The sequence below is a fragment of the Drosophila mojavensis genome, unplaced genomic scaffold (assembly GCF_018153725.1).
Source record: "Drosophila mojavensis isolate 15081-1352.22 unplaced genomic scaffold, ASM1815372v1 contig_36, whole genome shotgun sequence".
Classification (NCBI taxonomy): domain Eukaryota; kingdom Metazoa; phylum Arthropoda; class Insecta; order Diptera; family Drosophilidae; genus Drosophila; species Drosophila mojavensis.
In genome coordinates this window covers 18,396,193-18,421,123 of record NW_025318858.1, presented here as the reverse complement: position 1 = coordinate 18,421,123, position 24,931 = coordinate 18,396,193, and the positions used below count along the sequence as shown (strand labels likewise).

At 39.6% G+C, this 24,931-nt stretch overlaps 4 protein-coding genes across 6 annotated transcripts; 1 reads left to right on the top strand and 3 right to left on the bottom strand.

Moving 5' to 3' along the window:
- Positions 1-1,740: 1,740 nt before the first annotated feature.
- Positions 1,741-3,894, bottom strand: LOC6577228 (putative gustatory receptor 28a). The gene is made up of 3 exons (XM_002003161.4): positions 3,265-3,894; positions 1,944-2,546; positions 1,741-1,880 (listed from the first exon to the last, which is right to left on the bottom strand). The coding sequence occupies exons 1-3, from the start codon at positions 3,892-3,894 to the stop codon at positions 1,779-1,781; spliced, it is 1,335 nt and encodes a 444-aa protein (XP_002003197.1). The 3' UTR covers positions 1,741-1,778.
- A 1,386-nt stretch (positions 3,895-5,280) lies between these two features.
- LOC6577227 (putative gustatory receptor 28b) lies at positions 5,281-13,554 on the bottom strand. 3 transcript variants are annotated; one of them, XM_044008681.1, is made up of 3 exons: positions 12,862-13,554; positions 5,941-6,498; positions 5,281-5,605 (listed from the first exon to the last, which is right to left on the bottom strand). In XM_044008681.1, exons 1-3 carry the CDS (start codon positions 13,504-13,506, stop codon positions 5,477-5,479), a joined length of 1,332 nt encoding a protein of 443 aa, XP_043864616.1. In that variant the 5' UTR covers positions 13,507-13,554; the 3' UTR covers positions 5,281-5,476. The 3 variants fall into 3 exon arrangements, with proteins under 3 accessions (XP_043864616.1, XP_032584909.1, XP_043864617.1); XM_032729018.2 differs by lacking the exon at positions 12,862-13,554 and adding an exon at positions 9,576-10,305; XM_044008682.1 differs by lacking the exon at positions 12,862-13,554 and adding an exon at positions 6,563-7,212.
- Positions 13,555-15,005: 1,451 nt separating this feature from the next.
- Positions 15,006-16,106, bottom strand: LOC26527941. The gene is made up of 2 exons (XM_015165561.1): positions 15,435-16,106; positions 15,006-15,026 (listed from the first exon to the last, which is right to left on the bottom strand). The coding sequence occupies exons 1-2, from the start codon at positions 16,104-16,106 to the stop codon at positions 15,006-15,008; spliced, it is 693 nt and encodes a 230-aa protein (XP_015021047.1).
- Positions 16,107-18,622: 2,516 nt separating this feature from the next.
- On the top strand, positions 18,623-22,102 carry LOC6577226 (sarcosine dehydrogenase, mitochondrial). The gene is made up of 3 exons (XM_002003159.4): positions 18,623-20,246; positions 20,301-20,443; positions 20,939-22,102. The coding sequence occupies exons 1-3, from the start codon at positions 18,669-18,671 to the stop codon at positions 21,882-21,884; spliced, it is 2,667 nt and encodes an 888-aa protein (XP_002003195.1). The 5' UTR covers positions 18,623-18,668; the 3' UTR covers positions 21,885-22,102.
- The last annotated feature ends 2,829 nt before the right edge of the window (positions 22,103-24,931 follow it).

The window sequence follows — 24,931 nt, the reverse complement described above, 5'->3', positions numbered from 1 at the left end:
AACTGTGGCCTAGTTCTATATTTATTTAGCCTTACATGCATTTTTAAGTACATTAAAAATTGTAATCATTTTTGCTGGGCAATCTGGAGCAATTGTAGAAGGCGTTATCAAGCGAACGCCCCAAACGCATTCACTTCACAAGCGCACATATGTATATATTTCACTCTCCTCGTATACAAGCTCCAGCTGCTATATGTGTTGAGGGCATTTCATTTTTGACGGCTGTACATATGTATGTGGAAAAGTAAACAAATCATTAAAATCGAATGGTACTGATATCAAATTGTTCAGGTCTTATCAATGCGGCTAATCATTCTGATTAGAAATATATATATAAATGCATGTATTCGCATTTACATACATGCATATATTTATTACGCTTCGAATGTAAGTAGTCCATTTGTTTGGGCAAACGCAAATATTTCTCGACAATTGAGCAAAGCCATCCAATAGACTTAACATAAAATTGTCACCTGCTGAGGCAATAAAGCAATCAAATGTCGTTACACTAGTTGAGTTCGCTTATTGGATTATGTGGCTAGTGCGCGGTGACCAAATGTCGTGACTATGCGGATTACTGGTACCACTGATTAGTGACGGATGGCGCCTAAGCCGAGCGCTGTCCGTCTGCGATTATGCTAGACTGTGGCAATTAGTTCACACTCGCCTTTTCAGCGAACTGTGAACGACAAACCGCTGAAAGTAGGACAATTGTGCGCGTCTCTTTTGCTCTTTTAACGGTTGCAGTTCGTGTTTTGAAAAGGTTGCTGCACTGCTTAATGGTATATAATTTACTGCTTGATTTGCACTGCTTGTTGCTGAAGGTTTGAAGCTTTTATATGTGCTGGCAACGCCTTGAACGAGAGCTCGTTATATTTTAAGAGTGTTGAATTGAAAAACACGGAAAATACATAGGTGTATGCATATAAAGGGAAATAAATTTATGAAATATTATAATTTTATTTTATTTATTTATTTTTTTTTTAAATTAATATACTACAAGATATACCTATGCATTAAAAATCTGCCTACAACTATATATAATAGAATGAGCAGCATGAGGTTTAAAGTTTTAATGTCTTGTTAAGCACTTTAATATGTCAATAATTCTCATGATTCGCTTTTTAGTTACGGCTGGCGTTTATAATTTTTAAAAGGTTCATTCAATTGAATATTATTTCATTTCAGTTGAATTGTGCTAGCAACTCCGAGAACTGAAGAATATCTGAGTAAATCTTGAAAGGCCCAAAATGAAATTTGCTTTTGTGTTTTATTTGGCTTGCGGCCCGTTTCTAATTGTTTTGGGTCACAGGCAGCACGGTAAGAAATAGAATTTAAATAAATTGTTTCTCATTGAATTCGAGCCTCATTTTAATTTTTATTTAGCTATTTGCCGGCTTCCGCCGGGTGTAAGAGGAACGTGCAACATAGTTCGTAATATGTGGTCCTACCATTTGGATACGAATGAGTGCGAAATGTTTCCTTATAATGGATGCCTTGGAAATTCAAATATCTTCCCAACACTGGAGCTCTGCGAAGACGTTTGTAAGGTACACAGAAAACATAAAAAAATAAACACCGATGGGAAAAGGGCAGAAACAAGTTAAAATAACAAACGATCGATTCTATAAAGTAAGCCAGTTATGTTCATCTGGAAGAATATTACCATATATAATCCAATCCAATTAATGTCTGTACTAAATACTTTTGATAACAAATAGTTTTAATAATGTTGATATTACAAAGATTTTTAAAAGACGATGTTAATCTTAGTTCAGTTACATATAGTCCGTATTATTTGTACTTCCAAAGTCTTCAACATGATGAGTGGAGCGAAATTGTATTAGTATAATGAGGTAACATGTAGCGGCGCCAGTTATCTGCCGATGAGAGCCATAAATAAATAACTTTAATGAAATATTCGTATTTATATGGAGACTAACCGTGAAAATAAGCGTGCGATCCAAGCGAAACAATCCAGCGGCGGTGAATTTGACTTTGCGATGGGAGAGCTGCAGTGAGAGACGGAACAGCCGATCCCTCAGCTCCGGCTCGTCGGTTATATTGAGAATCTTGTGCACAATGGCGGCGCTGCAGCTGCTGTGCCTGATGGTGCTGCTGCTGGCCTCGACGATCAGAAATATGATCACAATGTACCAGATCATTTGAGTTAGGAAGAAGGCAAAGAACTCATCGGCTTCAAAATAATCCAAGCGTTTCGGATTCAACAGGGCCTCCAGTATATAGAAGTCGTCGAAGAGTATGAAGAGGAAAGATATGGCAATGATACCCAGCAGCGGATAGGTGAAATACTCCTCGATCGTGTGGCAAATGTCGCAGAGCAAATTATGTATGTTGGCCACCTGTTTTATGGCGTACTCTGGATTCTGGCGTATTATCGACGTAACACTGTACCTTTGCATTGGTGTGCTGATCAAATTACGCAGCCGATGCGCATACCGATGATTGTTCACCACCGAATGCATGGGCGACAGCTCCAAAGCGCTGTTCAGCTCAATGTGAGCATCCAGAATGTCCTGGAGAATCTGTGTAAGTAGCGGTTAAATATCAATTTTTATTTTAATAAAGAGCATAACGACGTATATACATATACATATAATATGTAATTATATCATACGTAATTTGATATTACTTCAGTCATCTATCTGTAGAGACTACACATTGTTTACACATTATTGTTTTTCTGTCCTCGTTGTGAGCGTGGCAACTCGTAAAACTTCGGCAGAAGAAATTTAAGAACTTTGTTTGGACCATGAAGGAGTATTATACAGTTGGTTGGGTTTGACTGAATTATTCGTATTTGTTTTTCTTCAAATCTCTGTTTCTATTTATTGTCTCCTGATTGCATAAAGGTCTAAGTCCATATAGTAGTTTGCATAAGAACTTAAATGCTTATGTGCATTATCGCTTTCTGAAATATTATTCCTTTTCTGTTTCGCCTTTTACTTATGGCTGGAATTACTAATTTTATAAAGCATTTGTATTAGTTTATTTACGACTGCAGCTCCAAGAATAACTCTCAGCGCTGAGCAAACTCATAAATGAACAGAAAATTAAATTTGCATTTTATTTGGCTTGTGGTCAGTTTGAAATTGTTTTGGGACATATTAAATCCAGTAAGATACATAAAGCTAACTAAATTTAGCAAATCAATTAAATTTGATTTGATTTTAATTTTTAGTTGTCTGTCATAATGAAGTATTCCATTGGGATGGAATATTTCTTGACTTTCTAAGGACTCACCTCATTCACCATACTGAAACGACTCTGGGCCAAGTGGGTGGTGCAGAGGAACTTGAAGACCATTAGGCTGATATTGATGTGGGGCAGCGCGAATGCCGTGAAGGTGACAAAGGATGGCGAAATGGTGGCGCTGACCAGCAGCCCATAGCTGACACACATGTAGACAACGTTGAAGATCACAATGCCCATGGAGATGAGAAAGGTGAAGAGGAGAATACGGCGGTAGTCCAGCTTCATGCCCAGGCGCACAAAGATCTCATCCACGATGATATTGTTTTGTATAATGCTGACCAATCGCTGGCGCTTGAACATGGCGAATCCGAAGATGGTGCACATGGCTATGATGCCAGTAAGGCGCAGTGTGCCATCGCCCAGTTTGGTGATGTTCGTCTGGAAGAAGTAGCCGATGATGGAGTCGCCCTCGCGTATGGATGCCACAAAGCACAGCACAAAGAAGAGGAAGTGCACAATGCCAGCTATGAAGGAATACGACGAAGTGTGCACCTCCTTGTCCGAGTTGAGGTTCAGCTGGAATGGTGCCAGGCCCACCAGCGATATATAGGTGAGCGGACGCAGCGATTGGAATACATTATCCGCCTGTGACATGCGCTTCAACACCTTCAAAACCATATCGAATCCAAGTTTGGTCTGCCGTGTCGCGAATTCACGTTAGGTCACCTCGCGCGCTCGCCGCTAACTAAATGCGAAATTGTTGTAGGTCGTCAGGCTGGGTCATATGTCAGCATCGTTAGCGCACCTGGAACAGAAGTCGTTTGGACAACTGGACGGCTTAATAAGCTAATATCAATATCGGTAAATATTTAATTAAGCTTAAATGCGTAGCATAGCGTCAGGTGCTGCTTAGCAAGTGCAACAAGTTATTTACGAAATATATACAGGTGTGTATGTATGTATGTATGTATGTATGTATGAATGTATGTATGAATGTGTGTGTGTGCGTGTGCGTGTAATTATGTATCTGATAAAGCCTAATTCACTCATACATACCAAATTCCATGACCAAAAGAGGGTAAACAAATTTGTGGACGACTTTAATGGATTATGCATATGAAAAGTGCTTAAGTTCATGTGGTTTTAAATTGTTTTTATAACTTAATATAAATATATTTTTTTTATTTAAAATTTTAATGTTACAATTTTAATTTTTTTTAATCATTAACGTGTTTGCCAATTGTAAAATGATTTTGTACACATAGTTTTCTTTTTTTTTTTGTTTTCATCTTTTCTTATATAATAATATATTTAATTTTAATTTTACTTTGAATGAAAATCGAAACAGGTTGCAATGTTTTTTTGCAAGTTTTTGAAATGAAATTATTTTGGATCAATTGGAAAAGATTGGGTTTGATTTAAGGTTTATTTCATCGTCAGTTAAAAAGTAAATTGTACTTTTAGAGTGGGAAACGACTTGTTGTATATATATTATGTATATAAATATATGGTCTTCATTCATATGCATATATAAAACTCTATATTCACTCAATATTTACTTTATAAACTAAAGTAACAGGGGTAATAAATATAGAGTTTTATTATATCTGCAAACGGGTTTTCTTAATATTAACAACACTTTCCAACTATTTTTTTGTAATTAATTAGCTTAATTGAACGAACAGGGATATTCATTTCCGTGCTACATTTTACACTAATAGAAAAGCTGTCGCCATAAATTAATTTTTACTAGATAAAAAAGTGTATGTAAAATTTAAGAAATAATCCAATAGATAATGTTATACAATGTCTATTTTATATAACAATACAAATATTATATATAAAAACATTTAGTATATGTTTGAAAATGGATTTAGCCTTTAGTATATCTAAGCATATTATATGCTTTTCATTCATTTGCGTTATATTACTTTTGTTATATTTAATCCAATTTTCATGTCAATCTTTGTACAAAAAGGGCATCTGTTGTCTTCCCATGATTATTTAGTTAAAGCTATCGACACCATAATTTATATTATGCCTCATTTGCTGCCAGATGTCATATAATCAGCTCAATAAATTTCTTCATTTATTGCTACTAATAAATAGATCTATGAAAAATACATTGACAATACATGCAAAAGCAACAGCATCGAATTAAACCGCTTAATATTATTGCCCCAAAAAACCATTGGACGTAACATCGACAAGTGTTTTCACCAGGTCCAGATTCAGCTCGACAAACCTCTCCGTCGCGCCACTAAACTGTATGATTCGTCATATTATGATACGCTTCGCAACAGTCGAAGCCGGTGCTGCTCTCATTACTGGGCGAATTAGATGTGAACTGTAGTAATATAATGAGGTATGTGGTCAAAGCACCGCTGATCTGAAAAATTGAGTAAAATAAATAATTTGTTTAAAAGTAAATTTTGAAATGTGAAGAGAAAATATGGTATAAATACGTTGTAAATAAAATTTATAATTAAGTTTGAAGTAATAAAAATCAATCCTGTATAAGATGAAGAAATTTTATAAAATTTTATTTCAATAATTAAAATTTAATAAAGAATATAAATATGTTTGTATATACATATGATAAACAAATTTTAAATAATATAAATAAATTAATAAAATGAAATATACAAGAATATTTCTTTTTATTAATTTTTTGATTTGAATAATATAAATAAATATCATCCATGAAGTGACTCCACTACTCACCGTAAAGTAGAGCGTGCGATCGATATTAAAGAGTCCAGCCGCAGTAAAGTTAATTTTAAGATGCATCAACTGCATGGAGAACTGATGCAGTTTCTCTCTCACTTCGGGGCTCTTGGTCTTGTTGAGCAGCGAGTGCACAATGGCGCCGGTCTTTTCGCTCTTCTTTATCGCCCGGTTGCTGCCCTCGACAATGGAAACGATGGCAATCAAATATAATATCATTTGACACGAGAAGAATGTCACGAATTCGACGGTCTTAAATTTACTCTCGCGCTTCGATTTGCCCAACAGAGTCTCGAGCACATAGTAAGCATCAAAGACGATGATCAAGAAGGCAATTGAAATGATCGTGAGCAGTTGATAGGTGAAATATTTGTTTGCAGTGGCAGCTGCCTCACAGATCAACTGATGAATCTCCATGGACTCCTGAATGATCTCAGCGGGATCTTTGGTTACGATCGTGTACATCGAAAAAGAGTCCAAGCATTGCAGTGAGCGTTGCTTCTGCACGGCCTTAATGCTGCGTGTATCCCACTGATGGGCCAGGTTCTTAAGTACCTGAAAGTATACGAAAAGGAAAATAATTAGCTCAAGCATAGAAGTGATTCAGAGTCAGAAACACCTCATTCAATGCACTCAGGTAGATGCGTAGCTTGATCAACAGTCCACTGATGACTATGCTAACAATGCATACTATAAAATTGGGCGAGAAATAGCTTACAACCACCCAGTAGCTAATGTATGAATTTACTCGGGGAAAAATCCAGATGAAGCTATAGATCACAAAGCTTAACAGCGTGAGGAATAGAAATGTCGACAGGCGAATGATTTTTCTGGTTGCTTCACTCTGCCTAAAGTTTACTCCAACGGGTGGAAACGCCTCCTGCTCCAAGCCGTCGTATATGGCCAACAGCTGCAACACGTCCTGGCCTCTAAGTATCGACGTCGCCATCACAACTACAACCCCAACCATGCCATTGAACAACTCCAGGTCAGCCGTGAACTTGGACACGTTCGTCAGTGAAAAGCTGATCATCATCGAGTGCCGTTCAATGCTGGTGTAGACAAAGTGCGCCGGATAGAAAAGCAGTCGTAGAACTGCGGTAAACAAACCGCAGTAGGAGAGTTTCAATCGATCTCCTGAACTGTCCACATAGTACGGCATAATTCCACAAAACATAGCCATATAGAAGATGAGACGGTAGCAGTCGTAGACATTGACCGGGTGCACAAATCTATCCAAACAGCTCGGCAGCCACATGGCGTATGAGCAACGCAGGCGATTAAGCGCCTAGCCCGAGTCATCAAAACCTAGATTTAGATTGTGCCTAATTAATTAAATAAAAAACCAATATCGAATGAAGCTAACGTATTGAATCTATGACGAATAGCCTTACTTTGTTTATAAGCAGAGAAATAGCAAAAAGAGCAGGGGAATAAATTATGAGCGATGTGTGTAGAGGCAAAAAAAAGGTATGGCATGTTGGAATACCAAGCAAATTGGATATATATTTGCAACCTATTCAGAATTATTCCCATTCGCGTTTACCTTATTCAACGCATCGAACTGTTGCCAGCAGCGGTGCAGAATAGCTCCGAAGAGCACGACAATGCTGAGCAGGAATAATTGAGGCACATAGAAGGCAACGGCCACAGTGTAGCTGGGCCGCACATCATTGTAGATTAGCATCGAGATCGAGCTGGCCAGATAGGCCAGCTGAACGCCCGCGATGAGAAGAAGTTTTGTGTGCCGCAGACTCATAATGCGGCTGTAATTGAAGCAGATGCCCACGTCGAGCAGGTGATTATCGATGCAGGCGATCATATCGCAATGCCGTATCAGAAGTCGCACGCGCAGGCCACAGCACAGGAAGAGCGTGAACATGCCGGTCATGCCGATGAACTTCTGCAGTGAGTCGCCCACCTGGGAGATGGGTGAGTTGAAGAAGTAGCCCACTATGCTCTGCTCCTGGACGAGGGCAGACAGAAAGCAGTAGCCAAAGAAGGTCAGCTGTAGCAGGGCATTCAGATAGCCCAGACGACTGAGCTCAAAATGGCGCGTCCCGTGGCCACGCAGCCGGAAGGGCGTCAGACCGAGCAGATAGGTGAAAAGGAGCAGCGTTTGCTCAGCGCCGTAGGCGTCGCGTGGACTGAGCAGTTGCCTCCAAATTGGCCACATGGCGGTGAAGAGCTCAAACTGATTTGGACAGCGGAAGTGATGCACCTTTTATAGAGCGACTGCAACTTAGTTGCTCACATTATTTATTGATATAGCTTAAAGCCTTGAACTTCGTCTAGTCGGAATTGAGGAGCTAGCTGTCAGGTCTCGCGTAATGGGAAACCTGTCGGACTCTCATTCTATTTCATGACACTTTCATTTTGTTTGTTTTTGCTATGAAATTATAAAGTGAGCGCACATGAGGTGGACAAAGCGTTTATGTCCCCCAACTTGCGAGGGATGAGTTAATTAATTTAATTGAATTTGCTACGCTGCCAATAATTGGCTGACGTTAACTAGAGTATAACACAAAGGACTTGGTATACGTAGGTGTATGTGTATTCCAGACAAAAAATATCCCGTAATGTAGCCAACTGTGAGTACGCATTGAAACATGCAATATTTTTATGTTGTTTGTAATTATTCCCATGTGTCATATTAATATTGCCGTGAAACGAGATAAGAACACAGATAAATAATGTTAAAATCGGTCAACTTATTTTTTTATATGCATAAACATTTTTAATAGCTTTTTAAGATTCAGTATTCCCTAGACTTAAATAATGACGTGTGTAAATACTAGTTTTTGGGAAACCCCTTGTGTTAAGTATGGCTGTGTACATTTCTAGAGAATTCTTTGTTCTATAAATACGTCACAGTATATAAAGTACAATAAATAAATATATTAAATGTATATAGGGGAGTAACAGAACAAATATATATAACTCATTTGAAGGTGATACAAATAAGTATTTGTAAGTAATGAGAGCGGCACTTGAATTCTATTTGTAAGAGCAGACGTAAGGTATGTTGTTCCTCCTGGGTTCGCTTTCCCAATGCTCGCTCTGGCTATATTTGTTCTCCTTAAGTTCCTTTAATTCGCTTACTTACCGAATTATTGCATTGTTAAAATGAAATTCAAGACGGTCGGACGTTGTTGAGATATTTTAATGAATTTTAAAATTAAATAAATGTATTGGTTGTCAATATGAATAAAGTCTTTAATATAAATTTTTGCCAAATATATAATTGTATGTGAATTTATTTTTATTTTGTAAATTAAAAAAAATTGGAAAATTTTGATAAACAAAATAAAAGTTAATAATAAATCAAATATTTAAGTATATAACAAAATAGAAATAAAAAAAGACAAAGTAAACTTGTTGAGTTAATTTTCATTATTATTTAATAAAAAGTTTGATACTATTGTTTTTAGAAATAAAATATGTAATAATAATTTGATCAATAATAAAATAATAATAGTTTGATCAATTTTTATGAAAACTGCCGTGAAGGATTTTTTTTTTCTGCACATCAGATCACATCAGATCTTCTGTATCGATTTAAAAAACAATATAGCGATAGCTGGTAGCTATTTTATTTGTGTGTACTCGTATGCCTTAAGTCTGCTGCTTACCTTGTTAACCATAACAAATCGCATCTCCACCAGGTATGTGAAGCAAGAGAACATGGTAATGGCTATAGCTATGACCGTATGCTGGACCATAAAGGTGAAATGCAGTGCCCAGGTGGGCTGCGTTCTGGATGAGTAGAGCACTGCAAAGGTGCCCCAGGAGAACCCAAAGTTAACGAGCATCATGGAGATCATGACGGCATAGCTATACCGCAGCACCTTGCTGTACATGATCTTGATGCCAACGCTGTGCAGCTGCAGATCCATGGTATGGAACTTTTGCAGGCACTGCTCAAGCCGGTGCTTGGGTATAATGGCCGTCAGATAGATGACCGTGACGCCAATGAAGCCGCTCACGATTTGCATCAAGTCGCCGAAGTAAGTGATGCGAGAGCGAAAGAAATAACTGGCAACGGACTCACAATTGTTGCGAATGGTCAGAGTATAGCAGACGGAGTAGACGACGATATGGGCAATGCCGTTTAGGTAGCCGAACCAGGACTTCTTGATGTCCCTGCGGCCGGTTTTGCCATCGCTGCAAATGTAAAACGATGTCAGTCCATGCAAATAGGTCACATGGAAGAGTGGACGCAGACTCTCGTACAGCTGCTTGGCGGTGAACCACCGACGAACGCGACGCCTAAACGGATGTTGCAGCATAGTATTCAGTTCGATTTCCACACTAATATCCTTTTTGGTGTCCATGCTGCCTTATTCGCCGTGGTCTGCACAGCTGGAGCTTTACGCGTCAACTGAACACAAGCAGCACAAATAATTTGCATGTTGCCGGGCGCCGGCGCTCGGACCGGACCGGACCCTGTTCTAATGAGGTGGGGCCAGAACTCATTCATTTCATACTTGTTGGCTCAAAGTAAATAATTTTAGCATTTTTATGCCGCATGTCAGCGAGTGCGAGTATGAATATGATTACAAATACAAATGCGAATATTAATACGAATACGAATATGACTGAGTGTAAGTGCTGTTAGCTTAAACTGTTCTATTTAATTAATGGCCATTTACAGGTGACTGGAAGCCTTTCCCTTGGGTCCCTCTCTTTCTCACTTTCTTACTACCCAGGAATCTAATTAGTTATACGATTTACCCACATTTTAAAAGGTTACACTTTTTTCACTGTCCGTCTGGCTGTCTGTCTGTCTGTCTGTCTCTGTCTGTCTGTCTGTCTGTGAACCCTTGGGCACTTTAACTCTTACTCAAAGAATTTCTAAAAGACAATTGAATTATTCATAAGGAATATTGAGCAATGCCGTAGCTCTGTTGATTCAGAGTTGGACAGACGGATTGATGACAACTGCAAAAGTGCTAATATAGCTATGTAGGTTCTATCTCTGTGTCTGTCCCTGTCTATTTTTCCACTCTCACTCTCTATCACTTTCTCTTTCTATTTCCCTCTCCATCAATCTCCCTCATTCATTCTGCTTCATTCTCTCTCTCTCTCTTTCTATTTACCTCTCTGTCACTCTCCCTCATTCCTTCTGCTTCACTCTCTCTCTCTCTTTCTATTTACCTCTCTGTCACTCTCAATCCATCTTCTTCACTCTCTCTTTCTTTCTATCCCTTCTCATTCATTCACTCTTCTTATCTCTCTCCCTCCCTCTTACAATCTCTCTATCTCTTTGTCATTACCACGCTGTTTCTTTTTCTGTCCATCACACTCATTTTATATCTTCCTTTCTGATTGTCTCTATATATATATATCCCTTTCACAATATCTGCGATGCTAGCACTAATTTAGTATGGTTGATATCTACTAAAATAACATAAGCAGAACGAGTAAATTCTCTTAGTTTTTGTTTTGTTTATATATGATTGTCCTCATGTAGCTTTGTTAGTGTCTTTTACTCTTATTAATACTTATTACTAAAACTCAAAGATATTTATGGATTCCCCGAATGAGCTGCAATATCTTCGCATAAATTTATGGTCATTGCTCTGCGGGAAATTAGCAAAATTGTTTGTTCATACAATATCCATAAAAGGGTGTAAAAGGTGGGAAGGATTTCCAGTTGTCTTCGAGAGCTTTGAGACGACAACAGCTCAGCGCTCAACGGCGTAGAAAGGTTCTGTGTGTTTTTAGAATTATACGAAATAGCTGGAGTACCATAAAAGAAAGGGGAACAGTAGTAAACAACAGCCTTTGCTTCCGTGACAATTATGATGCTCATAAAGCTGATAAGAGCAGCAAAAGTTTAACCCACGTGTGTTGCTTGTAAACTGTAAATTTATTGACAGTAAATGGGTTTGTTTACCTTTTTGGTGTCACAGAAGGATGAGATAAGAGCATATTAAAATATGATTTGAAGGACTTCTAGGACGCTTTCAGAGCATTATTGGGAATGGAATATTACAGCTGTTCAAGATACTTAGACAACCCTTTCTGTAAGTATTAATCTAAAATTATCACTAAGCTAATATTTTTACAAAAATACAATTTTTAATCGCAATATTCAATATATACAAAATATAAATTTATGTATATTCAAAAATTTAAGCTTATCAGAAGCATTACGATATACATAAGCTTATTGGATTTATTTTTGTATGCGTTATTTTTATCATGGTCTATGACTAGGGAGTTTCCTGTCTTTATCATAGTTATTTGTTATTTGTAATTGACAGCTTGACTGTCAGCTGACATGTCACCAATTACTATTTACAATTACTAATCGGGTTTTATCTTATCTTTTATGTATATTTTCTACTTCGATAATAGTTGAGGAAATATATATATGTATGAATATACATATATCACAATTTTTGATGAGCTTTGATTATCTAAGCATCAACATTATTGACTTTTGTAAAGACAACATCTTTAGTACTTACTGCTTGATAACTCTTTTCTTCTATGCAGAGGACATTTTAGCTTTAAAATTGACCCATCAACAATAAAAAGCAAATAACTATCATGCTGGGAGGTTAACATCGCTCCATATTGTTCAGTTCCTACCTTTTGCACCTAAACACACCAAAATAACAAAGCACCGAATTTATTCTAATAATCACCTGCACACATGTGAAATTAAATCTATTTAGGTAATCTATTAGAGGTCAGGTCACAAGCAACAGTTTAACAAAAGCGTAGTCAACAAATATCTGAATTAACATAAATTAATTTCACACTTGATTTGTGGCTGAGCAATAAGTGTTGTGCCCTTACGGTGAGCAGGCAATAGCTTCCCTCCCTCTGCCCTAGTTTCACTATTTGCGCAGGCCTTGAGTTGGGCTAGTCCAGGGAGTGCGGGTTAATCACCGTGATGTAACTTACCTGATTCACGATACTCAAACGTCGCTCGAAACTGAAGGCAATCACGCAGAATAAACAAATCGCAATCGAGACCACCGAGTGCTGCAGGAAGAAGGTCATGCAGACGCAGAAGGAGGGTGTCACGCCCAGGGACACGAGTAGCCGGAATACGCCCACAAAGTAAACACCCAGAATGAGCAGCTTGCAGACGAGCAACATGATCGAGTAGCGAAAAATCCTGGAGTACTTAACGCGTATGCCGATATTGGAGAAGTTCGTATCGAGACTATGGAGAATTGTCAACGTGCCCAGGAGCTTACAGCGCTTCAATATCGCCGACGTATAGATCACAACGCCCGTAATGAGTCCATTAAAGATCTGTAAACGATCGCCAATTGTTGAAATCTCTGTGCGAAAAAAATAACCGACAATTGACTCGCCCTGACGCAGCGAAGTGATGTAACAGAAGCCGCACAGCACAATGTAAACAAATATATTGAAGATGCCAAAGCACGACATCTTTATATACGATTCACCCATCTTACGGCGCACGACATGGAACGGCGTCAGGCCATAAAGAAAGGTAAGAAAAAGTAGTGGACGCAGTGCCTCGTAGACCTGCGACGATATAAAGTACTTTCGCACCCGACGCAACGCCGTGGACATTTTGTATGACAAGCGACAAATGATGAAGCCGCACAACCGTTAGCTTCCAAGTGACAAATCGAACTGCAGCCAGGACGACGTTCCGCCCGATTCGCTTGCTGGCGAAAACAAAAACATATCGCAAAAAAATGAAAACAAAAAGAGAGAGAGTGATAGACTGACTGAGAGAGTGAAAGAGAGCATCATTCACGGAAGTGTAACCGAGGCGTGGGCGTGTGCGAATAGCTCATTATGATGTTCATCATGCAGTCGGCTTTTACTCACTTTCCCAGTTGGCAGAACGTGAGAGCAACTCACAACGCTCGGATTATCGCAGCAGCCCAAGCTCAACAAGTGTTGGTGCTTGTGTTGGTGCGTGGCCTTGAGGGTGAGCAATGCATAGCATAGTCAAGCAGACGCCAGTGTCTGGCTTTAATTTAGTTGTTAGCATAACTGAGTTCTCTCTCGTCTCGCTTTCTCTATGCGAGGATGTTGACTGGTGGAGTGGGTGGCCCTTGGCATTGAATAAGTGATACAATGACGTATCAAGACAGAGGACCTCTGTCCACTCGGCTCACTGCTTCGCAGACAACATCCTGCTTGTTATGCATACAATTGTCCAATAATAAGGCTGCTGGGTATTCTCTGTATATTTGGTATTATTTTAATACTATATTATGATATCAACTCAATATAATTTTGAAGGTTGATTAAGGCAGCACAAGTAAACAGGAGTTTGAAATTTAGGGGCGGTCAGGCTATTCCTCTGAATACATGTAGTAATTGGAAATATAACATAATTATGAAATATTATAAATATAATAATGAAAATAGAAATAATGTATATTTTATAAATATAAATAATATGATTTTAAACGATAATTGAAGACTGTATTTTTAGAATATATTTTAGGTATTAAAATATATATTTTAATTTTTTTTTTTTTTTTAATAATATATTTGATTTTTTTTAAATGATTTTTTATCTACCAGAAATAAATATTTTTAAATTATTTACTTGTTTAGTTAATAATCTAGCTATTCAAATGCTTATATAAATTTCTACTCTTATCCCCATTATTATTCGAATCCCGATAGCAGAAATTTGTTCTTCTCTAATATTGTTGCAACTGCTGTCGCTCATCCGGAAGTAGTCAGACGCTTTCATGGCTCGCAATTCATTATCAACACATATCCTTGACACTCATGACTACACACAAACACACACAATCGCATGCAGACAGTCACACTCAGCTGCGCCGCTCACGAGGCGTATGCGCAATATGTAGCTGGTGCTGAGCAATGGGGTATGGCGTCTCTTGGTCATATGCTGATCAGTTTCTGTTGGTTCGGTGCCTTGTGCGCATGCATAATGTATCGCGTTTATGGAGCGTGGCATGCTAAACAACAAAATAGTTTATTTTCGATGACATTTGAATGACGTGCCATATACTTAAGCTAGCGGACCGAGCAGGACACCGGATGGATTTTTTTTGCGCAAACTCGAAAATTCAATTTAATTATGTCAGGTATGTGAGCGGCTGAACATGGATATATATCAGCAGGTACAAATATGCAAAGGCTATTGACCTACATAGAACTGAGTGCTACTCATATATGCTATGTCATTTGTCATATGAATTTCTGCGACCCATTCTAAGTTGTTTTTAATTACAGGAATTGAACCCTTTTGAGACGGAAGTAAATAAATATATAATGTGAGCTATAGAAAAGTAAGGAGTTGCACGTTAAAAAAGAAGTCTTTAATTCTTTAATTGAACCCTTTTGAGACGGAAGTAAATAAATATATAATGTGAGCTATAGAAAAGTAAGGAGTTGCACGTTAAAAAAGAAGTCTTTAATTCATATGAGTTTTTAAGAAGTAGATATGTATATATATATAGGCTTAAAGATATTATTAACTTAAATCGAAATGAATAACGACTCACCTTGTGCAACTTTTTGAAGCGGCGTTGAATAGAGCCGGCCAACAAACAAAACATGCAAATGGTTATCGATATGATGATCAGCTCGTACATCATGCTAAAAATTAGCTGAAATGTGGGCTTCACCTCCATAATGGACAGGCAGACGAGGCAGACAATTATGATGGTGGAATCCAGGGTGGAGACCAGCAGTAACACCAACAGAATTTGATATTGAACCTGCCTATAGTCAATGGGAAAACTCAGGTGGTCCAGATGCCTATCGACGCGCACCAGTTTCTCAAGGGCGTTGCGTAGATGACGGCGCAGGAAAAGCGGCAATATGAGTATGACGATGCCGGCAACGATGCCGGCGACGTCATGCATCCGGGCACTCAGCTGCGAGATGTGGTTGTGCATGAAGTAGCCAATTAGGCTCTCCTTCTGCTGCAGTGTGTACAAGTAGCAATAGGCGATCAGTAGCCAGCGGCTGATGGCATTGGCAAATCCATACCACGATTCGCGCACCACTTGCTCGCCCTGGCAACCGTCGCGACAGATGGAATACGGCGTAATGCCCAACACCAGGGCCATCCCAATCATCGGCCGTATGCTGCCATAGAAATCCTGAGCTTTGAAGATGCGACGCAAGGCCAATTGCCAGCAACGCGGCGGAGCTGAATCGTGGCGTAACATTTCGTCAGGCAGCGCACGGAGGACTAAATAAAAACTGACATGTTCTCTAATTGAGGCCTACTTTAGGGAGCTAACGTCTAATCGACGACTGTCTGGTTTCCGCTTGTTATCAGAGATTAAATATCGCGTATTGTAATCGCATTTAAGTGCTCCGGCAGACTAAGCCTCTAACTCTCCGCTCTTCGTCTCGCTACCTCTCTGGTTGTTTACAAAATGAGTAATCTAATGAATTAAATGTGAATATTGTGTAAATGCGTAAGTGAGGCTCTGCGTCAATTGTAGCACTTCTGTTGACTTAGCATCAAATTTAAAAATATTAAAACTCAAAAAAACAGTTCCCTTGAATAAAAAAATAAATAATTTGTCTATATTTTAGCTTAGATAAATATATAAAAATATAATTAAAAATTCACATATGTACATATATACATATATACATATATATAATTCAATATTACATATGCAAAGTAAATGTAATTCAACAAAATATAGAACAATCTTATGTCTCATTTCATCAAATTTTAAAGTAGATTTCTAGTCGACCATTGAATTTATCAATGAATTTATTCTGCTGCTGGTTTCATTATTTATTCATTTTTATTTTCTTATCATCTGTTTAGCTGTTTTACTAATGAATACCAACAACTCAACGCTTAATTCTATTGAATTGAACAGGTTGTGAAATTGAAACCAGGCGTTCAAGTGCCAATCAGATAATTCCTATATACTTATTTGATTGCTGTTCTGTACTGTAAAAATCGATAAAAGCGAAAAGCAATAAATAAATATAAAAGGAATAATTAAATATTTATATATATATAAATTGAACAGAAGAAAACGTAATCATTAATATAAAATCAATGTTTAGTATATGTAAAAAAAATGTTAGATTGAAACTGATTTCTGTTTTATGTGCTGAGACCCTTTACTTTAACTCACATAAAGCCTATCTCTTGGCTCTCTTGTACATTAAATATACATTTCAGATTATTGCGATTTATCGTTGCATATCTTAGGGGTTTTTATTAAAATCAACGGACTAAATATCGTTCGCTGAATAATTTACGGGGCTGTGGTTGCGGACGGAACAAAATGTGTGGCTGTGTGAAAAATGTTAGTTCGTAGAGAGTTAACATCAACTGGGTTACTATACTGTTAGTTAACTAGAAATGTTAAGGTACTGTGGAATACTCTATGGGGTGTGCCATGCCTCCTTCTGCCTGCTACATACTTTTACTTATACACACCATTATACCGTTATTTCTGTGACTAATTGCTAATTAGAGAATCAAAGCTTAGTAGAATTGGACTCAGAATAGATTCAATTTGAATACTACGCATATTGATAATACATTCTTTAGTTTATAAATTAAATGTTAAGTCAACATCTTATAGAATACTAAATAAGGCAACGCTTGACTCACGTCCAACCAAGCAGATGCAACAAGTAGTTGCTCGTACTCGTTGTCATTGGCATCATCTCCATCTCTATCTGTATATCTATCTCCATTTACTTAGTCTCCAACTCCAACTAGGCTGCATCTTGAACAATGCCAACGAGATTGCATAATGAGACCAGCTTAATGAGCTGACAGCGTCAGTTGCCTCGTGCATACGAGAAAAACGCAACAAATCATGCGCCTTGCTATAGAATTTTGTCGCACAATTTGCCAGAAATAACAATAACAATAACAATAACAATAACGTTAGCAACCGCCATAGAAATGGAAATAACAACAACAACAACTAAAGCCCGACATTAACAAGTATTCACAACGAGCGAAACTGCAGTACTGGAAAGTCTACATTTCTGTGGTGCTGTGGTTGAGTCTGGTCTGGTCCGGTTTCGGCTTGTGGCCTGTGGGTTGCCCTTTGCCAGCAACCCATGACAATGGCGCCGCCTGTGTCCTGTCGGGCACATCGCCAAGCTTCCTTTAATATAATGATCACATAGACAAATCAATGAGGCATGGGGCACATTTTTGTTTCTTATACGAGTTTTGTTAGAAGCATTTACATTTATGCGATAAGATGTTTGTTGATAACAAAATAGACGTTTTCAATTCTGTAAAGGTTACGCAAAACATTTTTATTTAATAATACAGTTTGTTTTACAGGCGTTTTTTTAATATTTAAATCTATTTTTAATAATACTAAATACTAAATAATCACATTAAAAATTTTTGTTGACATTCTATTATAAATTGTTTTTCAATAACTGAAAAAATGACCTGAAATGAACCCAAATAATATAGAATATAATTAAATACAGATATTTTTAGCTACAATATGTTTATGATGATAAGAGTGCTGAAAGCGCCACCTGTCGGTGGTAAATATGTGGTTTACTCATACAATTCGCTGATATACGCGAAAGTGGGTGGGGTATATATGATAAGAGTCTCGACTTAGCGGGCTTATCACCGCAGTAGACCCACAAGATCAAGGAGGTCAAATGAAATTTGATTGTCAATGCGAATCGGATTGGGCTCAGAGCTTTCTTCCCAACTGCCTTCGATCAGTTTTCACTGTTGATTGAGATCGGACGGTTGCGAATCGGAAATGTGGCGCACAGGCATTGTGGTACAACAGGCAAGACGCCAGGACTTGAGGCACCTATTGTGCCGTCATCAGAGCTCAGCCTCGGCGCCTCCAGAACTGCCCAAGTCGGCGGATGTGGTGGTCATTGGTGGCGGCTCGGCTGGTTGCCATACGGTTTACCATCTGGCCAAGCGGGGCATCAAGGCGGTGCTGCTGGAGCGGGCACAGCTGACAGCGGGCACAACGTGGCACACGGCTGGTCTGCTCTGGCGACTGCGCCCTAGCGATGTGGACATCCAGCTGCTGGCCAATTCACGCAATATGCTGCGCCAGCTGGAGGCAGAGACGGGCCTTGATCCCGGCTGGATACAGAATGGTGGCATCTTCATAGCGCACAATGAGACACGCTTGGATGAGTATCGACGCCTGGCCACGGTTGGTGCTGCGCTGGGCATTGAGAACGAGATACTGACGCCCGAGGAGACACAGAAACTGTTTCCGTTGCTCGATCCGAAGGCCTTTATTGGCGCTCTCTATTCGCCGGGCGATGGCGTCATGGATCCGGCCATGCTCTGCACGGCCTTGAGGCGGGCTGCAACAAGCAACGGCGCCCATGTGATTGAGAACTGTGACGTGCAGGAGATTTTGGTCGAACAGGGTGCACATGGTAAGAAGGTAGTGGGCGTGGCAACGTCTTACGGCAATATACGCACAGATACCGTTGTGAATGCCACTGGCGTATGGGGTCGCGATCTGGTGGCTCGCCATGGCACCCACCTGCCGCTGCTGCCCATGAAGCATGCGTACATTGTGTCCGAGTCCATTCCGGGTGTTCGCGGTCTGCCTAACATACGAGATCACGACTATTCCACCTACTTCCGCATACAGGGCGATGCCATCTGCATGGGCGGCTACGAGCCGAATCCCATTATGCTGGACCCAGTGGCCAAGGACTTCCACTTTGGCCTCTACGAGCTGGACTGGTCGGTGTTCGAGACGCATGTGGAGGGTGCCCAGAAACTGTGCCCCGCCTATGCCAAGTATGGCGTGAAGAGCACCGTTTGCGGCCCCGAGTCATTTACGCCGGATCACAAGCCTCTGATGGGCCCGGATCCAAACGTAGCCGGCCTCATGCACAACTGCGGCTTCAATTCGGCTGGCATGATGTTCGGCGGTGGCTGTGGCGAGCAGACGGCCCTGTGGATCATCAACGGGCAACCGGATGTGCCCATGTTCAGCTTTGATCTGCGACGTTTCACCCCGGACCAGGGTCGAGCCACCAAGTGGATACAGGAGAAGTCGCACGAGAGCTATGTGAAGAACTACAGCATGGTTTTCAAGTACGATCAGCCGATCGCCGGCCGTGACTTCCAAAAGGATCCACTGCACGACGAGATGCTGCAGTGCAACGCCTTCATGGAGGAGAAACAGGGCTGGGAACGCCCCGGTTTCTTCTTGGGCTCCGCCGTAGAGTCGGCAGCAGTGATGCCCTACGACTGGTATGGTAGCTATGAGAATGTAAGGCACAAGGATAGCGGCTATGAGAAGGTACTGGAAGGCGATCTTAAGTACAGCAGTTTCTCTGAGCATCACGACTTGGTAAATGCTGGTAGAAGGGTATTGGAATTGAAAATTAAAAGTCTCTATTAACAGATTGGCGCTGAGGCACTCGCCTGTCGCAACAATGCGGTGGTCTTCAACATGAGCTACTTTTCCAAGCTGCTGCTGGAAGGACCACAGGCTCAGAAGGCCGCCGACTGGCTTTTCTCTGCTAACACCAATCGGGACCCAACCAAGTGAGTAAATAATTTAATTATTTTATTTTAGTTATAAATTGGTATCTACTATCAAATAAGTTTTCTGCTAGCCTTAGTGGTACTTTAATCAAGTCTAAATAATTCATTGAATACAGATATTAAAGAAATTTTTAAAACTTTTTATATAAATGAAAAATACAAATAAAAATAAAATAAATTTTTCAAGTTATATATTAATTAATTAAATTAATTTAAATTTAAATATTAGAGTAATATTTGAATTTTATATAGATAACAAAAAAATTATTTCCCTTTTACATTTAATAATTTATTGCCAAAAAAAAAAAAAAAACGTAAAAAAATAATAATTAGTTGAATTTAATATTAATTAGATTAAATTTAAATACTAAAAGAAAAATTTAATTCCGCATAAACACCACAAAATTGAAATAATTTTATATTCTATATTTAAATTTTATGTTAAAAAAAAAAAAAAAAAAAATAAAACCAATTGTAAATCTTGTTGTTCCACAGAACTGTCTACACTTGTGCACTGAACGACGCTGGCGGCGTTGAGGCGGATGTTACCATCAGTCGTCTGGCATCTGGATCGGGCCAAGTGCACGATCCCAAGTTCGAGGGCCAGGGCTACTACATTGTGGCCGGCGGAGCATCTGCCTACTACACATACAGCACTCTGCGCAGTGAGATGCGCCGCAAGGGCTTCGATGCCAAGCTCTCGGATATCACGGCTGATCTGGGCGTCATTTCGATACAGGGACCCAAGAGCCGGCAGATTCTGCAGCCGCTGCTCGACTGCGATCTCTCGGATGAGCATGTGGCGCCCAATAGCACTCGCCTGGCCACGCTGAACGGCATCGGACTGCGCCTGCTGCGCGTCAGCTTTGTGGGCGAGCTGGGCTATGAGCTGCATGTGCCCAAGCGGGACTGTGTGGCGGTGTACAAGGCGCTAATGGCTGCGGGCAAGTCCCAGGATTTGCGCAACGCCGGCTACCGGGCGCTGTACTCCCTCAGCAGCGAGAAGGGCTATCATCTGTGGAGCTTCGATCTGCGCTCCGATGATACGCCCTTACAGGCTGGCCTGGGCTTCACCTGCCGCAAGACGGGCGACTATCGCGGCCGTGCCGCCGTGGAGCTGCAGCGTGCCGAGGGCGTTAAGAAGCGCCTGGTGTACCTGACGCTGCAGCAGCAGGTGCCCATCTGGGGTCTCGAGGGCGTCTACCGCAATGGGGAGCCTGTGGGCGTCCTGCGCCGCGCTGAGTATGCGTACACGCTGGGCAAATCTCTGGGGCAGGCGTATATATCACGCGCAGATGGGCAAAAGGTGGACGTGGACTATCTGAAATCGGGTGACTATGAAGTCGATATTTTGGGCAAGCGCTACAAGGCCCACTGCCATCTGCGCAGCCCATTTGATCCCACTGGGCAACGAGTGCTGGGTAACTACGAAACGAAATAAAAATTCATAAATGTGGGAAGACTGAATAAGTATTTTTGTAATACATTTAATACTATTCTATTCATTGTATATATGCTATAAATAAATATCACCAGCCATTAAGATGTGTCTTAAGTCGCTTAACAACAACTAGACTATATAGTATAACTTTATGCTGCTGACTGCAAATTTGTACAGCATCAAAAATTGTTTAAAAAATAAAACTATTTATAATCAGATTGCTTATAATTCTTGAATATGATTTTTGTTAGCCATATGCTGTCATTTGATCAGCTCACAATAAATGGATACTCCAGGGTCAGAGTTAAGTTATATTTAGACTATACTCGTATATCAGCGGTGCTATCTTTGAGACTTAAACCAATTAGAAATCCAAGGCTGCTCGAAATTTTTCAAATATTTCCAACAAAAATATTAAGTATTTTGTTATACATTTGCTTTTGGCAGCTCAGGCAAATAATAATTAGTACTATGAAAAAAAAAAAAAAAATATATATATATATATATATATATATATATATATATATATATATATATATATATATATATATTAATATATCTATATCACAATAAGCACGCTGAAGGCTCTTCACATAGAGCGTTTGCTATTTTTGGTTTGTTTGAATAGTTTTATGAGGTACGAATTGGCAGTCTCGGCTGTATAAACATTTCCTTGAAAAATGCTGAATTCTATTTTTTTTGCAAACTTAGTTTTATATATTGTATATATATTATCTATTTATTTTTTGATTTGATTCAGGGCCAGTGGAAAATGTTTGGATAAACTTGAGTTAGGCAACAATTAAATTATTTTACCGTTTCGAAATGTACGTACTTAATAGCAGATGATAATGGTTTGGGTTTTGGTTTTGGTTTCTGTTTCAGTTACAGAATCTTCGAGTCAGTCACTGGGTTATGGCTAAGAGGTTGCCACAGCCACAGTCACAGCCACAGCCACAGCCATATCTGCATAGAGACAAGTTAATTAGCTCTCTCAAGAGCCGCAAACACCACAGACCAAGTTAATTATGGGGCCATATAACAACAATTTGTTGTTATTGTAATTTATCATTGTTTACGCTTTGTGCGCGCACTTCTTGAAGATTCTGCCGCTAAACGAACGACCTTGCGGCGCGCTAGAGGTGGGAGGAGATTAGATGAGGTGGGGTGATATATCAGCGCCCAAAAACACGCGTAATGCCAATTAAATGACAACACATTTCTTTGCCAATGCCCAATTTTCAAATGTTACATAAACCGAACACAAACAGCAATGAGCCAAAGAGCAAAAGGCAATTAAAAACTTTTCGTGTTTAATGACGAGAGATGTCAAATGGCTGATTAAGCGACAGCCAGGCGCACTGTGGGCTGCACGAGAGAAAAGTGAAAAGCGGCCTACACACTGAGCGACATAAGTACATAAACATAAGCAACAAATATATATATATATATATGTATATACATATATAAAGATTTACTTGATACCATGCTGCTGTGCGCGTGAGGCCTCGAGCCGTTGGCTTCATGGTAAGCCGCTTTAATATCAGCCAACTTGGCTGGCTCTCAATTCGAAATTGCCTTCATTGCCAGCATTGCCTGGCGGGGGTCATTTGGTGGGCCCCAAATCCAATTGCAGTCATAACCGTGGAATGGGGTGCTTGGCATCTTTTATCTTCTTTGTCCAGCGCTGAGTTTGCAAGTCAGCGTGTTGCGGCACTTGACGTCCAACCGACACACTTCAAGTTCAAGTTCAGGCTGCGTCACTCATTAAGTCAATCGACCGACTGCAATTTGGCAATGTTCACACTTAATGGATTCACACATCTGCCAGATGGGCTGCTTTGGCTCCAGCTCCAGCTCCAGCTGCATAAATCACTTGAACAAATGCGCTCAAAGTCAAGCTGCCTGCACAGCAGCAGATTACTATTTTGATTTCGATTGCCCCTTCAAGCGACATTATGAGTTGCAATTAAAATTAATTTACTCAACGACCTTCGCTCGTTTCGCCTCAAATGCATTTAAAGCGCATCTTCACCTAACTTTCAGAGTACGTGTGCGTGTGCGTGTGCGTGTGAGGATGCGCTATTGCCTTGTCGTGAACTTGAATTCAAAATTGAAATCGAAATTGAAAGTTGATCTTTACTTAATTCGATATTGCAATTGCAATGAGATAAGCATAAAACACCTGCTGACAGCACATAAACATGCAAAATCCATTCAACCAAACCCATTAGCACAGCATTAATCAAAATACCATTTGTTTAGGCGCGACTACGCAAATATATGCTACAATTAAGGTAAAGCAGACACAATAAATACTTAACTATTTTTGATATTTCTTTTTAGTATTTGTTGCCTTTATTTTTCGTTTCTCATATTTTTCTCCAACTTGTGGCTAATGATGAGCATATTTAGCCGGAAGCAATAGCGCTTCATTGATTTTACTGACAATATTGACACAGTTTTGTACCCCCCTGCAGCTCACCCATCTCGACTCGCATTACATAAGTGAAATGTAAATAAATAAAAATGCTGATAAATTACGAGGGTTATTATTTATTTTTTTGTATGCCGCCAAGGGGCATAACAAAGGAGAAGCAAAATAAATAAATAATATATATATATACATATAAGTAATCGATAATCATTTGTTCAAACAAAATGCGTAACGGCATCAAATATTTTGCATTTATTTCATTCAAATAGATTATCATTCGTATTTTTCACTAATAGATAATTTTGCCAAGCCACAGGCAACAAAAGACTCAGGCAACAAACTTGTTTCGAGGAGCTGCTTGCCTGCATACATGTTGCACGAGCCGCCGCTTGCCAATTGCAGCTCAAACCTAACACGGTGACACACTTATACACACACTCATGTGTGTGTGTGTGAGAGAGTGTGAAGTGTAATTCATTGTCGATTTGCTGGGCCATAACTCAATTAACAATGAGATGACCAACTGGAGTTTGAGTGGAAATTGCGATTGCTTGACTCATTTGGACTATTCATGTTCGATCATGGGCATACATTGCCAGACTCACTCACA

Excerpts from the sequence above, each read along its gene's own strand:
- LOC6577226 (XM_002003159.4), top strand. The coding sequence starts at position 18,669 with ATGTGGCGCACAGGCATTGTGGTACAACAGGCAAGACGCCAGGACTTG. Across the intron at positions 20,247-20,300 it reads TCTCTGAGCATCACGACTTG|ATTGGCGCTGAGGCACTCGC; the intron begins GTAAATGCTGGT and ends CTCTATTAACAG. Across the intron at positions 20,444-20,938 it reads ACCAATCGGGACCCAACCAA|AACTGTCTACACTTGTGCAC; the intron begins GTGAGTAAATAA and ends GTTGTTCCACAG.
- LOC6577227 (XM_032729018.2), bottom strand. The coding sequence starts at position 10,277 with ATGGACACCAAAAAGGATATTAGTGTGGAAATCGAACTGAATACTATG. Across the intron at positions 6,499-9,575 it reads GATTTGTTATGGTTAACAAG|GTACTTAAGAACCTGGCCCA; the intron begins GTAAGCAGCAGA and ends GTATACTTTCAG. Across the intron at positions 5,606-5,940 it reads ATCGCACGCTCTACTTTACG|ATCAGCGGTGCTTTGACCAC; the intron begins GTGAGTAGTGGA and ends TCAATTTTTCAG.
- LOC6577228 (XM_002003161.4), bottom strand. The coding sequence starts at position 3,894 with ATGGTTTTGAAGGTGTTGAAGCGCATGTCACAGGCGGATAATGTATTC. Across the intron at positions 2,547-3,264 it reads GTTTCAGTATGGTGAATGAG|ATTCTCCAGGACATTCTGGA; the intron begins GTGAGTCCTTAG and ends CTACTTACACAG. Across the intron at positions 1,881-1,943 it reads ATCGCACGCTTATTTTCACG|ATAACTGGCGCCGCTACATG; the intron begins GTTAGTCTCCAT and ends TCTCATCGGCAG.
- LOC26527941 (XM_015165561.1), bottom strand. The coding sequence starts at position 16,106 with ATGTTACGCCACGATTCAGCTCCGCCGCGTTGCTGGCAATTGGCCTTG. Across the intron at positions 15,027-15,434 it reads GCTTCAAAAAGTTGCACAAG|CCGCTCACATACCTGACATA; the intron begins GTGAGTCGTTAT and ends ATCCATGTTCAG.